Consider the following 23503-nt stretch of genomic DNA (forward strand, 5'->3'; position numbering starts at 1 on the left):
TTATCTCCTACGCTTTAATTTCCGCTACCCTTGAGATTCACTCAAATTGAAGCCGGCTTGATCTTTCCAACCATTTAGATCTCCTTACACACGTACGTCTTACATTTCTTGAAAAAGATCCTTCCATTAGTTATTTGCGAAATGTTCTATGGCATGACTTAACTTATTTATTTATTTTAGCTATAAGCGCTTTAAAAAAAAAAAAATCTTTTGGGAAGTTGATACGAAAGAAAATAACCATTTTTTTGTAAACCTTTTTAGCGTTGGACTTCGATGCCACACAAAAAAAAAGTAGTTTTGCCTCCATGCATTATTCATTTATTTTTGGAAAGCCAACAACCAACATTTTAATCCCACTTAATGAGATCTTTTGGCAATTCCGTTAGTGTTCTGACAAGAATATTTTGGTGTTACTTTTCACAAAAAGTTAAGAACTTTATTTATAAAATTTTTTTTATAAATAGAAGGATCAACCTTGACCCCAACTACATCGTTGTGACCTTCTCATTCTAGTTGTGATTCAATTTATTCCATAGTCACTTGGCGAAGCACACCTTTGGTGCCTAAATGTGACTTCATTTATTTTATCAGTTTTCCCTCACCGATCGGATGCTTACGAGAAAATTTCACCTTAAATCACTTCATATTTAGCTTCTGACCACTCCGTTATGACTATTTACTTAGCATATGGGTTTGAGAGTAAGCTTAGTGATGATTGGGAAATTAGTTGCTACATGAGATCAAGTAGGTTTTAAATCTCGTGGCTATAGATTTCAAGTTTGAGGAATCATAAGAACGAGAAATTTTTAGGGATTTTGAGGTAAATTGGATTTGTTCGTGAATTGAGTGTGAGATTAAGGACCTCAAACTTTGGAGAGTTTTAATTTATTATCAATATGAGGTTAATAGTTTTATGTACTATTTCAGATGAAGTTAGGTTAAAAAGTTCGGTGAAAACTTTTAATAGGCATTTAATTGAGGCCGTTTTGGAAGTTTACACTTTGAATTGGATTCGACACTTAAGTGTATGATAATCAATACAATGTGCACGAGTGTGTATGTCTAGGGAGAGTTATTATTATGCTTGTAATTCTATTGGTGAGATGTATATTTTAGGCTTGAACTGGATCCTGAGGTGTATGAAGATCGACACTAGGTGCATGAATATGTATGTCAAGAGGATTATGAGGTATTTAAAGCACCAGGTGAAAATACTGGAAAGTTAGAATTTTAGAATATTAGGTTTGATGTAATTATCAAGGATTAAAATAGGCATGGATTATGAGGAAAAGGTATTGTAGACTTTGCTTTAGGATCAACAAATTTTGAGGAAATTTTTTTTTTTTTTTTTATGGGGGGAGGATGTAACATCCGAGTCCAGCACGAAGCTTGAGTCTAGATTCCTTTTTTTTAGATTAATATAGATGAAAAACCCACTTAGGATTTCAATGAATATTTTTGGAGTAGCCAACGGACCTAAAAACAATTATTTTGGTGGTATATAAATTTTTAATTGTACTTGACAATTAGGATAAAATTTTTAATGAGCCAAGTAGGGAATTGACTTAAAGATTTTATGGCACAAGTTGGATTATTTTAGAGGCTGAGTTGAGGCCCATAACTCACTGTTGTTAGAACCACGTACGTCCAAAATCCATAACCAATTTCAGACTCCACGCCGATGCACGTACGTCTCCATGCACGTTTCTCCTTTCCCGTTCTCCTCTAGGGTTTCAGTTTGCTATATTTATACAAACACATAATACACAAAGTTACAAACCCACTCTCTACAGACCCCATACATGGACGGCCGAACCCTTCCTCCATGTATTTTTGCTCTAACACATATTTACTGTGATTTGGTTAGTTGTGCCGGTCTAAGTCCGAGGAGTAAAGGGGTCGGTTGGATTGGATGATGGAGTTGTGTGTGTGATTGGTTTATGTTGATATTTGTTGGCTTTTTCGAGTTTAAATATTGGTGTTTTAAATTTGATGTTGGTTATGGTGGATATTGATGATTTTAGAAAGTGATGATATATTTTGGGATTATGAGGGTTTTAAGTTTTGAGGAATTAAAATATGTTATTTTAGAAGTTTAGGCTTAAATATCGAAATACGTGATTGATTGGAAACTTATGAAAATTACGTGATTGTTTTTATAGGTGAAGATTTATAGTCGACTCGACATTTTTTAGGAATATTATGAAAAGCTAAGAAGTCCAAATAAGTGGGGTTCTTATGCTAGATTTACATAAAAATAAAATGGGCTGAGGTTGATTTTTGAAAATATGAAAAGAGATTTGAACTACCTCAATTATTTGTTCTGTATTATTCATGAAATTTTGTTTAAGAATAAAGTATTTTCTAGCATGACTGATGTAGATATGAGTTGTTTTGCATTTTACTTTTGAATTGTGCAAAAGAGAGTGAATATGAAAGTTTGTGCATAAAATTATGTTTTGTGATCTGATTTTGTTCTGTTCTGAAGATGTTCTTTACTCTGATATGATGTGATTTCTATAAATTTTTGATATGACATTCTGAATCGGGATGTAGTTTGTGGATGGTGATCTATTTGACCTACCACGGGTGCTAATAGTGGCTTCTGTTTGAGTTAGTACCAACTGTTCTATTTCTGGTGCACCCACTTTGGAAACAAAATGGTTTTTCTGGTGGTATTTCCTATGTGCACACTCGGGGCTCCGAGAATAAATAAGGGAAAGATTCACATTCTATTTCTGCTCTGTTAGCTACCGGGGTTTGCACAACCCTACCACGGGGGTTAAACATGGCCTCTGATGTGATGTGACATTCTGGTATGATGGTGGTCAATTATGCTATGCCAAAAGACTTTGAATAAGAATATTTTCTGAAACTTTCGCTCTGATATTTTTTATAACATGTTCTAACTCTGCATTCTAAAAATAGAAAGTGTTTTGCTCTGCATTCTGAAATCTATAAATACTCATGTTTGCATACTAGTATATGTTCTCTGCTTACTGAGTTGTTAATAACTCACCCCCTTTATCTTCACAATATTTTCAGATGATTTTAGATTTTTCAGCTGAGGATCATGACTATGAAGCATTGGATGAGATGACTTTAGAATAGTGGATTAAGAATAGAAAGTTTTCGATAAGTATTGGTGATTTTTGTTAATTATATTGTTGAAATGTGAGATTAAGTGACATGTAGAGAAGTTGATATTTTCTTGTGGTTACTGTATTGAGGATTTGATATATGAGTTTGTATGGTTAATTAAATTTGAAGTGTTTACGTTTGATTTGGAGTTTTGGAAATGTATTAGCAATGTTGGAGTTGATTATTAGGTAATATAAGTTAACTCTCCTGACCCTCGGGGTCAAGGCGTTACATCATGAATCGAAGACATGTATAAGGCTATATGAGCTTAGTGGATTAAGTACTAAGATGGTACTTTGGTTATTGGAGATTTTATTCAATAGTTTTGTTTTGATTTGTCGACTTGGTATTTCGGAAGGTTGACGTTAATTTTGTGATTTTGTGGTGTTTAGATTAATCATATTGGAGTAGTTGATTGAAACTTTGGAGTCTATGACTATATGGTTGAGATATGATTTTGAGTGACAATGAGTAATTCTTTGACCCATCCGAGACTGGGACATTACATTGTAGCAATGGTCAGTAGGTTAGGATTATTACGTACATATGTAACTCACACTAGGAAAGAGACACAATATAAAGTCATTCAATTCAAAAACATAATTAGTGTCTTGAAAGAGGAATGAATAAATTAGATAAATATGCTACCATAAAATCCGATATAACGAATCTCGATGACGCATATTTCAGTAATGCTAGGTTCTTCCATCTTGTTTGGATACAATAAGTCTCTTAACTCATCTCATCTAATCATTACAATTTTTTTAAACTCCCACACAAAATTCAATCAACAATTCAACTTTTTTAAATCCTAAAACAAAAATAATATTCTAATAAGATTTTATTCAACTTTCAATTTTCATCTCATCTCATCCCATCTCAACTCACTATCCAAATATTCCCTAAGTCTACCGCTACCCCATCTTGATGATTCTTCTCACCTACATGTTAAAACATAAAAACATATTAAAAAAAAACAAATTGAATACTTAATAAGCAATACATCATACAATAAGCTTTAATTTAAGTTGGTTTTTTTAGAAATAAATGCGCCAAGAAACATGCAATAAAATCAACTAACATGTAGCATGTGCAAGAGAACTTACAACTAACACATTCAATATGATAACTATTAACATATTCATGCATATCTTAGCCACTAGTCTTTCACATTCTTTATGGCCAACACACATTGACCCTTGAGTGCAAGGTTGTGCACTAATTCCACAACCTATGGCCACAAGGCCGGTGACCACTAACATGTCGTATCATATCATACTAGGTAGACCACATTTTTTAACCCATGATTTTGTGTAACTTGCACGTAAACCTATAACTACATTGGTATTATGCCATCTCTTAGGGCCATTTTTAAACCTTAATAATCCTTGTTCTTACAACTTTTCTTTCGGATATTTTTTGTGGCGTGTGATGTGGAATATGAAATTCATAGATCATATAATACATGTTAATGACATGACTAAAATAAATAAAAAAAAATAATGGGCATAATAACATAGCATGACAGCTTGGCACAATAATGTCGCATAATTAATTAGAATGTCCTACATAATTAAACGACATGCTTACATAATTAACATCAATTACAAAAGATAGTGAGTTTTGCACAGTATTGGAGCTTAACTTAAATAGAAGAGGACGAAAACAGAGAGAGAGAGGGATGAGACAAGGTGTACCGTTGGAAGGCTCTTACTATTTTGAAAAGGAGTATATTGTGCTTACCCAAAATGTAGATGTTTCAGGTCAGAGAATTAATCGAGAAAAAACTACCATGGTGTTTGGTGGGAATGTGTTTAGAGGAGTCCAAGAGGAGATAAAACATCTATGGGAAAATTCTGACTTGCAGCAGTATGAGAAGTATTTAGGGCTTCCACCAATTGTTGGGAGGTCAAGAGCCTATGCCTTTCATTCTATAAAACAAAGAGTTTGGCAAAAGTTACAAACTTGGAAGGAAAAATTGATCCCACAGGGCGGCAAGGAAGTGTTGTTAAAGGCTATGGCTCTTTTAATACCATCTTATACCATGAGTTGTTTCTTACTCCCCTTGAGTTTGTGTGCAGAGTTGGAGGGTATGATGGCTCGGTTTGGTGGGGCCAAAAGAAAAATGAGAGGAGAATTCATTGGTTGAGTTGGAACAAAATGTGTGTCAGGAAGTCTTGGGGAGGGATTAGTTTTAAAAACATTAGAGTTTTTAACTTGGCAATGCTAGCTAAACAAGGGTAGCGTTTATTCTAGGAGGAGAATCCTTTATTGCACATATTTCTAAAAGCCAAGTATTTCTCGGGTTCAGATTTTTTGCAAGCGGGGTTGGGTAGATCTCCATCTTATACTTGGGAGGAATTTTGGGGGCAAAAAAATGGGTTCTAGAGGGGTGTAGATGGAGGGTAGGTGATAGGAATTCTGTTAACATTTGGTTTGATAATTGGATCCCGAGACATAATACTCTAGTGAAGGAAAGGCACGTGTTTAATGAGGAGAACCGGCATGATTGTTTGAATTCCCTTTTTTGTGAAAATTCAAGAACATGGGATTTGAGAAAACTTAGAGCTCTCTTTAATCCAAGGGTTGTGGATGACATTTTGAAAGTAGCTTTATGTGCTGGTAATGGGGTTGATAGGAGAGCATGGGGCTATGAAAGAAATTGGGTGTTCAATGTTAAAAGTTGTTACAAACTTATTTTGGCCCAACAGGGATCCTAGGAAACTGAATCCTCCTCTTCGCGTGCCTAAAGTGTGGTCTAGAAAAATATTTGGAAAATACATGTACCTAATAAAATTAAAATACTTGCATGACGTGCGTGTAAGGATGGGTTGCCTACAAAGGAGAACTTATTATTAAAACATGTCCCAAATATTGGGCGATGTAATTTTTGTAATGCTGAAAATGAGGGGTTATATCATGCTTTGGTGAAATGTGTGCATTTAAAGATGATCTGGACAAATTATATACCTGCCCTTGAGATAGATAAATTCTTGAATGTCTTTGAGCTTGCCTTAATTTCTATAAAGCAAAACAATATGAAAATTTGTCTGCTTTCTTTGCTTTGGCGTGGGGGATTTGGTATAAGAGGAACAAATACATTCACGAATGGGTTCTCATTTCTCCTCATCAAGTTGCCGAACATGTTGTTTCACTATTGAAAAGTTATAAAGGGGCTTAGAGACAAGCAAGGCAACAAGTGAGAGATGCATATAAATGGAAGCCACCAGATCCTGAAGTGCTGAAACTGAATGTTGATGGAGCTGTCTCTGAATAGATGGGGAAAGTTGGTACTGGTGCAATTTTGAGGGATGGTTCAGGCAGAGTTATTACGGTTGCAACCTCCATTGAGAATCCAGTTGCTCAACCTAAGCAGGTAGAGTTGCTAGCTCTCTTTTATAGCCTTCAGTTCTGTGCATGCATGGGAATTGTGAAAATCCAGGTGGAGAGTGATTGCTTACTAAGCTATAGAAGCGTTGCATCATGATGACATGGAAAGCTCCAAGTTTGGTGGTCTTTATTATGAGATTAAAAGGTTGTCATCTTGTTTTGGGGAATGTTTATTTAGACATGTTTATAGACAAACAAACAAGGCTGCTCATTATCTTGCTAAATATGAGATAAATGTTGATAGAATCAACATGTGGTGGGACTGTATTTCGGACTTTTTATCTCAAACCTTGTGGTTTGATTTCTGTTTGTAATTCCTCTTTTGATTACTGAAGTTCATGGTTTGTTATCAAAAAAAAAAAAAAAATTGGAGATGATTGGCTTTTTGGTATAAATTAACCTGATCGATCAATCATTCAGAATACCGCTAATAAATTTTTTATAGAAAAAATAAGGATAACATTATAAAAACTGGACCTATAGAATTAATGGGCTTCCTTAAAGAATGGACTTAAAAGATTAATATAGTATTGCCAAATAATTTGAATGAGGGTTTGTGTAAATTATGTTCATGGCCCAAAACAAAATGCTGGTCCATTTCTAAGGTTTGGATGTCCACTTCAAGACCACTTGGGTAAAATTCAGTGAGGGGAGAGAGAGAGAGAAGTATTGGCTTAAATGAACTAGACTCAAGCTCTATTTATAGGTATAAATTTACCTGGATTCTGGACATAAAACATAGACGTTTGGATGCTTGCAGATGACATGTGACCATACCCTGGAGTTGCGCACAACCCGCAATCTTCTAGTTAAAGTCTGTTTTGACACCGCCTGGATGGAGCTAACGATAGGCGTTTAGTCCGATCATGAGATAAATGTGATTGACAATTGTGTTTGGGTCTTTTCTATTCAACTTCTTTGATTACGTAGAGATATTTTATTAAAAGTTAAATAAAATATTAATATAATATTACTTTTATTTTAAAATTTTAAAAAATTAAATTATTTATTATATTTTATATAAAAATTTAAAAAAATTATAATAATTATATAAAATGAGATAAGATGAGATAATTTAATTTTAAATAACGAAACCGCACTTAGTTTTTTTTTTTTTTTTTTCCTACATGAGTGGTTTTGCCTTTTCAAATCTTAAAAAAATGTTTTATGGACTATTGATGCAATATTGTGCATATGCTAGATATTTTGACAGTTACTTTAACTATGGGTATCGGATTCGCATATGTTTAAGACCCTATTTAAAAGTTGTTTTTTATGTGAACGTTGTATTCATCTACTTTTCTAGGTGCTCTATATTTTGTTATCCCGAAATAGTTTTTTTTTCCTTCAAATGAACGATTTTGTTAATTCTTGTCGGGAGATATTTATCATCTCATCCTATCTCATATTATTTTATTTTATTTTTTTTAAATACCATTCAAATAAAAATACGTTCAAATTAATCATTATAATTTTTTTAATTTTTTAAATAAAAAATAATTCAACATTTTCAAATATCAAAATAAAAATAATATAAAAACTATATTCTAACAATATTTTAACTTTATAATATTTTTTATTTAACTTATTCTCTCTCATTTCCCAAAACTCAATAAATACTTATATCAAACTATCTCACTACAATTCACAAAATTAATATTTTATCTCACTTCCCAAATATCCCCTAAAATCTCTTTTCAATCTCAATCTTTTAAGTTTTATTGATTAACTAGACTATTAGAATAATCTTAATTTTTGTGTGTTGCCACCAATTTATTTGTATGTTCTTAATTAAGAATTTTTTTGACACATTAATTAAGAATTTATCGTTGAGGTATTAGTGTACTTCAAACAGTGCTCATAATAGATCAAAACCCAATAAAAAATATCTTACCACTAATGGAAACACTCTAAATGCATTGATTTGTAACGATATATAATTGAACGATGATGAAAATTTTGTGAGAGATAAAGTTAGCAAAAAAATAAATATTCCACAAAATTGAGCCTAGCATTAGCCAAGAGTTTTGATACCATGACAGAAAATAAAATATAATATAAAAAAAGATAAAATAAATTATATTTTAAACATTATAAAAATCAAATCAAGATAATCTTCAACAACTTATTGGAGTCTTCACTCGATGCCATCACATGTAGAATCTTTATCTTCACATGCAGCATTACATGTTGGACTTGACATTTACTTGTCTTTTTCAATATGGAATTATATGCCTAACACGTGATATGGTAACCTAGGAATTTAGACAAATAGAGAATATTTTTACTAAGTTCATCAAACGGATTGAAATAAGAATGCATTTGATTGTTCAAATATTCTATGTGCGCTTCGTGTGTATATATATATATATATATGTTCTATACGACTAATGCTAGATACAGTCTTAAAGTGTGTAAGTTTTATACAGTACTCTAAATTGAAAAATAGTGGACCCGACCAATATTAAAAAATCGATTTTGCACGTAGATCCCAATGCAGTACTTTGAAATTAATTGTACAAATTATTTTGTCTATATCATAATGACAACGCCATTTTTTAGACCATGCGTTTTGGTTTGAAACGAATAAACAAATCGATTTCATACTTTATTTCAAACATAGCTTTTTGAAATCTCGTGAAACAGGGATTATGTGCACAGCGTCCGACTTAACATCATGTTTGAGATCATGACCATTAATAATTTCTTACGGCCCTCACGAAGTAGTTATTGTCCAAATATTTCAACAATTAAAGATCAATATTTTACCAATGAATGCCCATTGATCTGGAAAGCAATTATAATCTATATTTGCTTGATATGCCGTACTAGTCTTAATATTCTATTAATTTACGTTCACTCAGGATTTTTATTTTAACTTTTTTTTTATATTATAACGTCCACTCAGAATTTTAATGCTACAAAATTCATAATTCTTAAATATTCATATCTTAAATATTCACCATTACTTATTCTCTGAGTAATGATATACATATAAAATGAGAGTATTTTGTAAAATGATATTATTTTTATAAGATATTTTATAAAAATAATTCTTAATTAAAATATAATTATGTAAAGTGTTGTAAAAAATATTATGTATAAATTATTTTTATTTTTTATATTATGATTTAATTCTGATCACTGTCATGTCACTCGTACGGACAAAGAAATGATTTAATAGACGTAATTGAACCTACCAAGAAATCATGTTTGTTGGTTGAATAATACCACTCTTGCCATGAGTTTTATCAATGATTTTTATCGTTGTATTTTTTTTTATTTTTTTATTATTATTTTTTTTTATTTATGATTAAATAAGTATTTTTTAATAATATTATAAATTTTTTTATTTTTTAAAAATATTTAAATGTATTAAAAAAATACATAAAATAAAATACAAAAATAAAAATAAAAATCACAAAACCATTAACTAACTCCCAGCCGGTGGCTCTAGTGCCACTCTGGTTGGTTTGGCTTTTACTCTGGTGCAAATAAATAAAGCGTAATGGTTAAGTAGTCGTTTGACAATTCTTTTTAACTAAAGTCGTCGTATTTCAAGGCTGGGGAACTACAGTAACGATCATGCAACCTGCTACCATTATATCAAGGGGCCGGAAAATTTTAAAATAGAATGCGGTGTGATGCCGTTTACACCCTTCGATCCTGAATTAGAACTTGGCACCTCAATATTTTGTAGGTGAATAAAATGTACTCATTTGATCATATTATAAGAATATAACAAAATTTATGAAATGCATTTAAATTCGATGTACTCACTCACCCATAAGTGGCAATTAGCGCACATCACCCTTATAATTGCAAAAGCACCCAGTGGAGTACTGGCGAGGCATATTATAGTGGTCGAAAGAAGTCGAATTTATGTTGGAACCGTTTGAATTCGTGTTAATGGAACCAATCGATCCATGCCTAAACCCGTCACAACTATGCCAGAATCGGAAGGATTTGTTCTAGAATGAGCTGGATTCGGACAACCGTCACTGGTTTTCCGGCAATGCCAACAGTTTTCACAACAAGAGTACGTGGGGTGCATGATTGGCTGCCATCCTATGTGAAAGTAATTTTTCAGCCACCACCTTGAGAGACGGTTGATCGATGGTGGTTGAAGCCGGTAAAAAATGGTCTAGCAATAAAATTTAGGATAAAGTTTGTGATTTTAGAATGTAAAACTTACATGGTGTGGATTAGTTTTTTCTTTTTTTGTTAACGTATAGAATCACTATGTCAAAAATAGAGATCATATGGTAAAAACGTAACATTCACACATCTTGAAAGAGTGACTCTTTTATTAATCAAGTTCAACCAGGATAATTTTATGGGTTACTGTTTCTTCGTTTCTCTCTTTAGCGAAAACGCTCTCTGCCCATAAATTTTATGGCTTACATTCTCCTCCTGTTTGTATAGTCCCGACACTATTCTACTGCATTTTTTCTGGGTTTTCCTTCGTCTTTTGACTGTAGCACAGAAAAATGCTGATCTACTATTTTCTGGCCACCCATGACCGCAACGCGCCGCATCGCAAGAATCCCAATTACTGTCGATCCTTTGGACTGTAGAAGCAACCATTGAAAAATGTAGCGCGTGTGTCTCACGCACAACCCAAACTGCGTGTGGATCTCAAGCACCGCCGCACTAAGGAGAGTCTATTGCCGCCATGCGTGCCATTTTTGGGGTCAGCGGCTTCAGATCTCTTAGATCCAACCAACCTCCACTCGTCTACTGTGGCTCATGGTCTCCACTCGCTTCCACAGTTCCTGGCAGTCGCTCACTAACGATTCTACGCTTCTTCCGTTTGCTATCTTCCTATGTTATCGCTCATCCTAACCAAAGATCTTCAAAAAAAAAGTAATGAAAGTCTCATTCAGTCAGTCCAAATCAGTGACATGAGTATAGATCCATTCACTACGGCTTCCAGCCGTCGTATAATAGTTCGTTTATCAGACTATATCAAAACTGCTTCCAGAGGCTTTCCCTTGTTGGAAATGGGTGGGGGTCAAGTCATTGGTCTCAGATCCCTTTTTGTTTCCTTTTTCTGTGTTGTACTAGCAGGTTTGAGATGAATGTCGGGGCCCCCCACCCTATTATTTCTTGTATCCTGTAATTATTTTATATATTTATGGTATGCGTGCTTAGAAAAAAAAAAGTTCCAACCGGGACATCTTTCTGCATTAATATTATAATCTTATAATTATACAAAACCAATCATTATTATTTTTCTTAATGACATGGTCATTAATTAAAAATCGTATTTATTATTGTTGTGGGCATTGTATATTGTTTTGATTAAATAAATTCTAACACTAGTCTTTCTCATTCTATGAGGAAATTGCTTTTTCTCATATTGTTCTGAATAAGGGAAAAACCATGGATACTATCAAAAATATGTCTAGCACCCACATATTGACTAATAACGAGAAGCTAGCAAACATCAAAACACAATTTTCTGGTCTCCGCCAACTGGTGTGGGGAAGAATCACATGTTTCGTCATGTATAGCTGACGTCCGTGCAATATATGCATGTTTCAATGTTTTCAGAATAGTCATTGTTTTGTCAATTAATTTGGTTTTACTTCATTTTAGGAAAAATCAAAGCTTTCTTTCTTCTTCTGCCTATATATATAGGCGGCCTTCAAGAGCGGTGACTACAAATTCTAGAAATTCATTTGATCTGAAATCAACGTATTTGAAACCCGACTATTAAAGTTTAGACTGAAGGAGGTTGGCACGCCAGATACATATATAGAGACAGTTTCTCCTTTCGAATGCAAGGGCATGGAGTACGTTAATCACTTTTCAATACCGTACTATAAACTCGACACAAGAAACGGAGAAAATGATGGTCAACGTATGCATGCAGGCGGAAAATTATCACTTGATCTCATATTAATTCTCATAAAAAGAAAAATGTCGTTGCTCAAAACCTATGTGACTGTCTAATATTTCAGCTGCAATAATGCAACAGGTCTAACATAATCTAGTCCCCAGTACTAAATGCTGAGCATCCACATTATGTTTATAATTAAAGACCATCAGATGCAATATCTAAGAAATTAGAACATGATGAATGTCTAACGAAAAAGTGAAAAGATTGCTTAATTACCTTCAGTTATGTTAAAAGTGGAATAAAATATTAATATTATAATATAATTTTTTAATATTTTGTATACATACGCATACATCGAATTCTTAACTTCCATCTTAAATATTTCATGCCTTGCCAATTAAGTACCGGCCTCATGAAGATTTCAAACACTTCCAAAAAATATCCAAATTGGACCTCGTTTCCATTTTCGTCCTATAGCAACGTCTAGCTAGTACTGCCAATGCTTGTCAATAAAATTCAAATAATTAAATTGTGTTTAGATATTAAGATGAATTTAATTGAATTGAATTTTTTATGAATAGTAGTGAATTGAATAGTAGAGAGAGTTATGTATATATAAGAAATTGAAAAATATTGTAAATTTTATGTATAATGATGTTTTAAATTAAAAAAAATTGTGAATCTCACGTGTAAAAAATTTTTAAATTAAAATAAGTTTAACAATTTAATTTAAAATTAAATATTTAAATATTAAATTTAATTTAAAATTAAATTCAACTTAGTTAAATTTAAGAATCAGACAATCAAATGCAACAAAAATGAATGCCCAAAGTAAAAAATGGTCAATTGACCTGCTGCTACTTATGTCTCCCTGAAAAAGAAGAAAACTCGGGACCTTTTTAATCTTCGTACACATTTACCATCCCATCATGCGAGATTGGCTCCATAAGACCCGTACGCGCGTCCATAAGTGCTTATCATTTGGAGTACTTGACCCACAAATAGATCAAAATATTATAATATTTAGGAAGTCGGTTAGTCCTTAATTTAAAATAGGACGTTGCTACTTCCACATAGAATTAGAATTTCCGAACACTCAAAATATTTTTCTTTTATTTTTTTTATTTTTATTTTTTATCATTTTTTAAACTATTTTTATATTTTTAAAAAAAAATCACATACTCAAAATATTATAATATTTAGGAAGTCGGTTTGGCCTTAATTTAAAGTATGAAGTACGTACCATTCAGTAGTATTTTTAATACCACCTCATGCATTAGTTAGAGTTGGGCAATTCATGGATTTAGAAATGAGATTAATTCTAGATAAAAAATAAAAGTTAAAAAGAATATTATTAGAATATTATTTTTTAATATTATTATTATTTTAAAATTTAAAAAAATTAAATTGAAATATAAAAAAATTAAATTATTTATTATATTTTTTTAATCCAAACGAGACTTAAAATGAATCTTCATGCATATATCATATATGGTTGATAGTCTTACAGTACTAGAAGGTTATAAATTAATATTTTAGTACTGAAGAGAAAATCATCGGAAAAATTAAAAAAAAAAACTACAAAAAAAAATAAAAAAGAAAGAAAGAATAATTAGATTTTATTGGAGGGGATGGTACTGGCCGCAAAGTTCTACATTCGACCACTAAAACAAGACAGAAATTATGTGTGTAGTTGCAAATTAAAGTCAAAATAACTATCAAATGTTGAAGGATATATAGAACAAAGTCATCGAGTACCACGGGAGAAAGAGACGACACAGATCATCATGTGACAGGCTGGCCAGGTTGCACGCATGGAGGTCATGACTTGGCTGTATGTTTTTATTGCAGGCTTTCACACCCAACACGATTTAAACGTCTTGACCTTTAGAAACCAATTGTTGGCTCTCACAAATATACCAGCTGATGGTGCTGAGCAAACGGTACATTTGAATCATTAATTCATTTTAATTCATCATTATAATTTTTTTAAATTTTAATACAAATATAATAAACAAGTCAACTTTTTCTTAAAAATACAGTTCACAAATTTAGATTTGATAGCATATTCTGGAATACACAAATAATTAACCTTCACATTTGAAGAAAATAAAAGTTGGTATGTGTGATCATGTCATTGGTTGGAGTCTTCGAGTTTTCAGTTGGTAAGCATGAGAGTTATATATATATCTACCAGAATTCTTGTCGCATTTATATGAATTTAAAAACTAAGAGAAACTAATTATTGCACACAAAATCATGAATTGGAGACATGAAATTCTGATGCTGAACATTTCTTTCCCATCATTTATAGGAGCAACATTGGGAAAAGGCCTAAACAGGATGCTGGCTACGTTGTCCGGTGGTGCGCTAGCTGTCGGAGTTGATCAGGTGGCAACTCTCTTCGATGGGACGGGACAACCCGTAGTACTTGGAATCTTAGTCTTTATAATAGGTAAATACATAGTCCATCATGTTGTATTAATATAATATTACTCTACTACTTAATATTTACTTCACAATCACCCAAACACGTTAATTTCATTGTTGAGACATGTGATATGCATACAGCTGCAACGGTAACATTTATGAGATTCTTCCCTGCACTGAAGGCAAGATACGATTATGGACTGATGATATTCATATTGACTTTCTGCTTGGTATCTGTATCGAGTTACCAAGATGATGAGGTTCTAGATATGGCCTGCCAGAGGCTATACAAAATCATCATTGGTAGCTTTATTGCTATCATGGTATGCATCTGTGTATGCCCTGTCTGGATTGGAGAGAATCTGCAGAACCAAATAGCTAACAATTTGGAAAAGCTTGGGAATTTCTTAGAAGGTATTCTTCCATACTACAACCAAACAAACTTTACATGTCATATATATATATATATATATATATTTACTTCTTTTTTGTTTTCTCGTCGTGTTATGAATATGCCAGCTTGTGCCTTGTTTTATTGTTAGCATCAATTTTTGACCGATTCAAAGTTACAGGATTTGGTAGGGAATACTTCAGATTGTCAGAGGAAGGGCATTCCACGGATGATGATAAATCATTTCTTCACGGGTATAAAAGCGTTCTGACTTCTAAAGGCAAGGAAGAAACTATGGTACGTACGGGTATAAAAACGTTGTCAACCTCATGATGTCTCCAGCAAAGAAAAACAAAAAAAGAAAGGAGGTGTTACTTGAATTAATTTCCACTAATTGATTCAATCTTTCCGAGTTTGTATCATTGCTATTTTTGGATTTTCAGGCCAATTTAGCGAGATGGGAATTTTGGCACTATCGTTTTGGGTTCCGTCATCCTTGGAATCGTTACCTTCAAGTTGGAACCTTGACTCGGCAGTGTGCCTACAAAATTGAAGACCTCAACAGCTATACCAAGTACTTTGAGATCCAAGCTGTGAGTCAGATATATTCATTTCCTAAGACTTTTCTGCAATTGATCGAGACTCTTGCATTTATATCAGACCTTTTTTCCTCTTCTATTTCGAGTCTGATTTCTTGAGTGACCTATCTTTTGCCATTATTACAGACACCCACCGAGTTCCGAAGAGAAATTCACCAGCCATGCATAAAGATTTGCTCAGAATCTGGCAAAGCACTGAAGGAATTAGCATCAGCGATCAAAAAAATGAGACGGTCAACATCAGTTAATTTCCATATTGCAAACTCAAAAATTGAAGCCGAGAAACTCAAGTCCATGCTCAACATGACTTCCCTTTGGGAAAATGCGGATTTCCGAGAGATTATACCAACTGCTGCAGTCGGATTAATTCTAATCGACATTGTGACATGCAATGAGAAAATCGTGGAGGCTTTTCAGGAATTAGCCTCTCGTGCTCGCTTCGAGAGGATGGACGACAGTGTTTCACCGAGCAACGACGTATAATTTGCTTCATATATAGCGAAATTTCCCATGTTGGAGTGAGTGCATCCGTTTCAGCTTGTTAAACCCCGGTCGAGTACGATCGATAATAAATAAGAAGGCTTAACGTCGACGCATGATCGAGAGTAAGCCAGCAGTCTGAGATGTATCAAGAGAGGGGACAGTAGTTATATGTACTACTTAACGGCGACGCTTTTTTTTTTTTAATGAAAATATGAGATCACTTAACAGCAATATCCCAGCAGTCTCAGATCTGACAGCCGGCCTTTCCGACCCAATCATGAATTAATATTAGGCATTTTTTGTTTTCCTAACTATTACCAACTCATTTAATCTTATCTCATCTAATTATTACATATTTTTTAAATTCTTACACAAAATAAAATAAACAATTCAATTTTTTTAAATCTAAAAAAAAAATAATATTAAAAAAATATCTTCTAACAATATTTTTTTCAATTTTTAACTTTAATCTCAATTCAACTCATCTTATCTACGAAAATAAACGAGACCTAAATTTTATAGACACTTCATTTAAATTCCTAGGAGACTCATACTTTTTTCATAGACTGTACAAGACCTATATATAGTGTAACACCTGGGCCTAGCACGAGACTTGTGTTCAAATTTTTTTTTATATGGATGAAAAACCCACTGGGATTTTAGCGAGTAATTTTTGAGAAAATGTTACAGACCCAGAATTTGTATGGTTGGACTATAGACTTTTTTTTATTGAGCTTGATATTTAGATTATTTTTTGTTTTTTGTTTTTATGTTATGGATCAAGTAGTGATTTTATTTTGAGCTTTTGGCCCAGCAGTTTGCGGAACAAGACCACACTCGTTTGTTTAAACCATGAAAACCTATCAGTTTATGATCAGTTTTCCTCACCCGCACGACTCTATTTCCATCCGCATGCATGTCACTCTCTGATCCTTCTAGGGTTTTTTTTTGTTCTTTTTACCTGTATTTAATCCTTTGTGCATGAAGGAAACCTAGGAATAGCAGTGCCATCACCTTCCCCATCCCTCTCGTGCGCTGAAGCCCTCCACAACCTAGGCCCAAACCGACGTAATTTCCAACCGTGGATCAGACTCTTTGCAGAAACCAACACCAGTGTGCACTCAACTGCTTCAGTTTTTCTCCATTTTCACTCGGTTTATCACTGCAGCCACATCACACCTTCAAGCAACCACAACCCAGCCACTACAACCAGTGTCCTTCCCGTAGCAGCAACCCAGCGGATCAGACTCGCCACCATCGTCGCGCCCCGCCCTAAGCCATCGTTCAAGCCACTGCAGGTCCCCTGTTTTTAACACCCAAAACATAGTCGAATGTCGCACCTCCACTGCCAACGACTGAAGCTTCCCAGCCCTTTGCCGTTGTGCACCATAGCCCAATCGCGAGGCACTACTAGGTCGATCTCCATTCACTACCGTAAGCTTCCGTTTCCTTCTCCTGTGTTCTCTTTTTCCCTCACTCTCTGTCTCCCTCTTGGTGCTCTCATCTCTCTCTCACATCTCTCTCTCCCTCTTAGAACTGCACTGTCACATACAAAGGAGGTCGCTGCGGAAGCATTTTTGTCCAGCGACCAGGTCTGTTGTCGCACGGTGGTTGTGCCTCTCGGTGAGTATCTCGCACTTTCCCTCCCTCACTGTAACCTCTGAAACTTGTTTCTTCTTTTTTGTAGCCTTTGTAAGACCACACGTAGCCTCTAGCCAAAAATTCAAGCTTTTCACTTAATTTTAAATTACATCCCTACCCTTTTATCTGAAAGTCATAACAGATTGGATTATGTTTTATTCATGTGGGCTGAGTGTTTGTAAATTTGTTGAAGTATATTATTAGTAATAATGCATTCTTAATATATAAATTTTAGAAGTACATAGTAAGTGCAAAATTTTATTTTGAAATCCTTAAAGAGAAACTAATTAGTCTATTTTTATTAAATGAAATTTTTACTTCCTAACTTTTAATCAGTTTTGTTATAATTATGTTAAGAGAATTTTTTAAACTAGAGATGTATTTTTGTGGCATAGTTGTATTTAGTATAATATTATTATGCAATTTAGAAATGACTTAGAGTATAATAGTGAGAGGAATTAAGTGGATATTGATGGTTTTAGAAAATGATGATATTTTAGGAATTATGAGAATTTTAGTTTTTGTGGATTTAAAATAGGTTCTTTTAGTATTCTAGGTTTAAATATCGAAATACGTGGTTGATTGAAAATTTACGAGAATTACTTGATTATCTTATAGGTGACGATTGTTACTTGTTCGGCATTTTTAAGGAAAATTCTGAAAATGCTAAGAAGTCCAGGTAAGCGGGGTTCCTATACTAGACTTTGCATAAAATAAAATGAGCTAAGATTGATTTTTTTGGAAAATATACATGCTTGGTTGTGAAAATAAATTTGAACTACCTCAGTTATTTGTTCTGCATTACTCATAAGATTCTGTTTAAGAAAAAAATATTTTCTGCCATGACTGGTGTAGACATGAGTTTCTTTTTAACATATTGTTTCTGAACTTTGCAAAAGAGAGTGAATTTGAAATTTTGTGCATAAATTATGTTTTTGTGATCTTATTTTGTTTTTTTCTGAAGATGTTCTATACTCTGATATGATATGATGTGATTTCTGAAAACCTCTGGCAAAAATTTCTATTTTTTTTTCTATTTCGTTCTGACCTTACCACGGGTATAAAACTATGGCCTTTGTTTGGGTTGGTACAAACTTTTCTATTTCTAGTGCACCCATTTTGGAAACAAAGTGGTTTTCTGGGTGGTCTTTCCTATGTGCACACTCGGAGCTCCGAGAATGAATAAGGGAAAGATTTACATTATGTTTTTACTCGATTAGCTATCGGGGTTTTGTAACACCTTGCTCATTCCTTTTTACGTACGCTCATTCTTTCTGACGTAAGAAAATTCCAAGGATGGGATTATGCAACAGTCGGCCCCTTCTCTCTAATGACTGCGAGCCTCGTTTTGCATGTCGAACCTCGATGGTGTGTTTTTAAAGATACCATGTGATTTCTAAAGCTAGCTTTGTGTTTTGAAGTTATGTGTATTTTAAATGGAATATTCCCATCGTTATTTAACTAAGAAATATTTTAAATAACTCAATTATAATATTTTTGAAGAGCTCCAAAAATATTATAATTGTGGGGAATCATTTTATATAAATGATTCCAGTTATTTAAAATATTATGGGATTTAAATTATGTTTAAAACTCTAATTAAATTAAATAGTTTTATTCTTTTAAAGATGTTAAATAAGATTTCATCATTTTATTAATGATGAATGAATATTATTTTATAAACTAAAGTTTAGTTTAAATAATATTCTATCTTAATTCCTCTTAGTGCTTTTAATTAAATTAATGTTCATGCATTTTAAATCAATGTTTGAGGTCCGTCTTTAGATCGTTGCGTAGATTCCTAGACGTTGGGTTTTAGAATAAAACCCCCAGCCCCAGCCCCAGCCCCTGTCTCTTTCTCCCTCACTTTTCCCCAGCTCTGTCTCTCTCCTCCCTCTCCTTCAGCGTACGTAGCTCTCCCCATGCCCAATTCCTCCACTGCCCAGTTTAGCGCCGGTGAGCCTCACCGCCCCTTCCACCAGCACCACCTCACTCCAGCGAGTCCCCCCACACCGGTCTCCCTCTCTCATGCTCTCTCTTCCTCTCTCTTGGCAGTGCACAACCCGAATGGGCTTGATGTTGCTGCGCCGTCGTGCTTCATCCTCCGGTGCCACCACCTCCATGGTAGCCTCCCCTCCCATCGGCCATCCTCCTCCAGCGAGCTCGGCCTCCATCTCCTTGCCGTTTGCCCCCACGAAGTCCACCTCTCTCTTGCACGGGTTCTCCCCGTGCACCGCTGTCTACCGCCACCCATGGTGTCCAACCACTGTCTTGAGCTTCCTCTGGCTACCATCGACCTACCCCAACCACCCATGGCCCCGATCTACTCCTCATGCATGCTCACTCTCCCTCACTCTCTCACGGAATCTCTCCCTGTCACACACTGCCAGTTTCCCCTCCACCACCACTGAGCCTCCACGGCTCCACTAGCAACCTTCCTTGACCTCCCTTGGTCTAACCCTAAGCCCGAACCACCACTTTATGTGGTGGGCAACCACTATGCATTGTGGACAGTCACTACGCGTGACTGACTGCCACTGCACCTGGCCAGATCTGCCATGCTACGCTCCTTGCCACCATCATAAGGCCACCACAAGCCCTTCCAAGACCACACTTAGCTATCCAAACTCCCAAACAACCATCGTACGTGGGTTAGCCATCACGTACGACCCTTCTGACATCATCAACTGTGACGACCAACGAACAACGCACGGGTTATCCCGTCGATGGTATAACTCTCTATCCCTCGTTATTTATGTTAGATGTTGATTAGTTGATTAGGTTGCGGACTATGTTGTTAGTATTTGTGGAGTTTGTTGTATTGTGATGTGCTGTGTAGTGAAGTGTTGGGCATATCTATGTAGTGCGCTGTGAAGTGTTGGGCATAGTTGGGAAGTGTGCTGTGAAGTGTTGTGGACTATGCTGTGTAGTGTGGTTGTGGAGTATGTGCTGTATTGGTGACGTGGCATGTGGAATGGAAAAAGTACATGCTGAGTGTACTCTGTGTGTGGCGTAGTGTGTATGAAGGGAGTACACATGAAGTATACTCAATGTGATGGAGTGATGCACTATATAGCATGTACGCCATAGTGGTGATGTAGCGTAGCGTGTGAGAAGGGAGTATACGTGGAGTGTACTCCAAGAGGTGCAACGACACATTGTGTGGTGTGTCGCAGAGATAAGGATGATTGTGTGGTTGATGGGCGTAGAGCATGGTGAGTAGTGTCGGGAACTGTGGAACAGTGTCCCGAAGTAGCTGTGATGTGGCCTATAGCCTGAGGTGACAGGTGTCACCGTAATTGACTTATGGCTGGGAGTATGGGTGAAGTAGATGAACAAGTGTAAGAGTGCGCTGCGGAAGTATGACTGAGGAATGTCATGAAGTGACATGGTTACCAGCAGTCATGCTTATGATAGGTGAGGAGTTAGCATAGGAATGGCGTAGCAGGGATCGTGACGAGATGTCACGATGTGATAGGTGTGATACTCTGCTCCTTCCTTCTTACGTACGCTTCTTCTTTCTGACGTACGTTCCTTCTTTATGACGTAAGCAAATCCCAAGGGCAGAGATTTTGTAAATTGTCGGCACCTTCTATCTAGCGACTGCGAGACACGTCATGCGTGTTGAACCCTAATGACGTGTTTCGAAAGATATCGTGTGACTTATAGGGCACGCCCAGTGTTTTAAATATGTTGGAAATATTTATAAGGAGTATTTCCAGTGTTATTGAATTATGATTTATCTTAAATACGACAATCATAACATTCTTGAAGAGCTCCAAAAATATTATAATTGTCATAAATCATTTTAATATTATTATTAAAATGATTTCAATTATTTAAGATATTATGAGATTTAAATTATGTTAAAAGCTTTTATTGATCAAATGGTTTTATTTTCTTTAATATGTTAAGTGAGACTTCATCATTTTATTAATGATGAAGAATATTATTTTATAAAGTAAAGTTAGTTTAAAATAATATTCTACCTTAATTCCTCTAAGCGCTTTTAATTAAGTTAATAGTTAATGCATTTTGAATCAGTGTTTGAGATCCATCGTTAGATCGTTACGTAGATCCCCAGATGAAGGGACTGAATTATAAACCCAGACCCTCTCTCTTTCCCCCTCACTTTCCCCAGCCCTCTCTCTCTCCTTTTCTCCCCTTCGGCGTACATAGTACGCATCCCACTCCCATGCCGAAGCATCCAATGCATAGCCTGGCGCCTCCGTGCACCGGCACCATAATCTCCGCCTTCCTTCGGCGAGCTCAGCTAGCCCAGCCTCTCTCTCTCTCACGCTCTCCCTTTCTCCCTGCTGGAAGTGCAAAGCCCGAATGGGCTTAGTGCATGTAGCGCCGCCGTGCGCCTTCCTCCGGTGCCACCACCTCCATGACAACATCCTCTACCACTGGCCACCACTCCCCAGTGAACTCAACTCCTCCCATGCAGCCACCTTCCCCGTAGCATGCAAGAGGAGACCCACGCACGGCTTCACCGTGCGCTGCCTCTAGCACCGCCGTACGCGGCACCCACGGCCACCAAGCACTGCCATGGACGTCCCTTTCCCTCCCCCAATCTCCTCCACGTGACCCATGGCCAGAAGCCCTTCTCCACCGCACGGGCTTCCTCTCTTCACACGTACGGGTTGCACACCCTCCATCGCCTTGCACCGCCATCGATGGCAGATGACCACCACCTCTAGCCTCCTTAGGCCACCAGCAAACTATCCAAACCGCGATTAGCTCCGATCTACCACCCATACATGCACACTCTCCCTCACTCTCTCACGGGTTTCTCCCCCTCTTACACGGCCATTCCCCCTTCCTCCTCCAAGAGCCACCTTGGTGCCACCCCAGTGCCACCATGAGCTCCACTAGCAACCCCTCAGCCCAACCCTAGGTCCAAACCACCACTTTGAGTGGTGGTTAGTCACCGCATGTGATGGACAGCCACTGCGTGTGGCTGATCGCCACTGTACACGGATAGATTCGTCGTGTTATGCTCATTGCCACCATCACAAGGCCACCACGAGCCCTTCCAAGACCACACCTAGCTATCCAAACGCCTAAACAGTTAATGTATGTGGGTTAGCCACCACATACGACTCTTCCGACATCATCGGTTGTGACGATCAACGAGCAACGCACGGGTTATCCCGTTGAAGGTATAACCCTCTATCCCTCGTAATTATGTTAGATATTGATTAGTTGACTAGGTTGTGGACTGTGCTGTTAGTATTTGTGGAGTTGTGGTATTGTGATGTGGTGTCGTGTGATGAAGTGTTGGGCATTCTGTGTAGTGAAGTGTTGGGCATATCTGTGTTGGATGGAGATGTGTTGTGCCGTGTAGTGTACTGTGAAGTATTGGGCGTGATTGGGAAGTGTGCTGTGAAGTGTTGTGGACTGTGCCGTGTAGTGTGGTTATGGAGTATGTGTTGTGTTGGTGTCGTGGCAGATGGAATGGGAATAGTACACGCTGGGTGTACTTTGTGTGTGGCGTAATGTGAGACAGTGAGAATATATGTAAAATATACCCTCCTGACGTAGTGTGGAATGAGAAGAGTACACGCTGAGTGTACTCTG

At 35.9% G+C, this 23503-nt stretch overlaps 1 protein-coding gene across 1 annotated transcript; it reads left to right on the top strand.

Moving 5' to 3' along the window:
* Nucleotides 1–6418: 6418 nt before the first annotated feature.
* LOC109012262 (aluminum-activated malate transporter 8-like) lies at nucleotides 6419–16451 on the top strand. Its single transcript, XM_035687129.1, has 6 exons — nucleotides 6419–6590; nucleotides 14691–14831; nucleotides 14948–15220; nucleotides 15379–15494; nucleotides 15641–15790; nucleotides 15923–16451. The coding sequence occupies exons 1-6, from the start codon at nucleotides 6419–6421 to the stop codon at nucleotides 16277–16279; spliced, it is 1209 nt and encodes a 402-aa protein (XP_035543022.1). The 3' UTR covers nucleotides 16280–16451.
* The last annotated feature ends 7052 nt before the right edge of the window (nucleotides 16452–23503 follow it).

This window comes from Juglans regia, unplaced genomic scaffold (assembly GCF_001411555.2).
Source record: "Juglans regia cultivar Chandler unplaced genomic scaffold, Walnut 2.0 Scaffold_684, whole genome shotgun sequence".
Classification (NCBI taxonomy): Eukaryota; Viridiplantae; Streptophyta; class Magnoliopsida; order Fagales; family Juglandaceae; genus Juglans; species Juglans regia.

Excerpts from the sequence above, each read along its gene's own strand:
- LOC109012262 (XM_035687129.1), top strand. The coding sequence starts at position 6,419 with ATGGGGAAAGTTGGTACTGGTGCAATTTTGAGGGATGGTTCAGGCAGA. Across the intron at positions 15,221-15,378 it reads GCTTGGGAATTTCTTAGAAG|GATTTGGTAGGGAATACTTC; the intron begins GTATTCTTCCAT and ends TCAAAGTTACAG. Across the intron at positions 15,495-15,640 it reads AAGGCAAGGAAGAAACTATG|GCCAATTTAGCGAGATGGGA; the intron begins GTACGTACGGGT and ends TTGGATTTTCAG.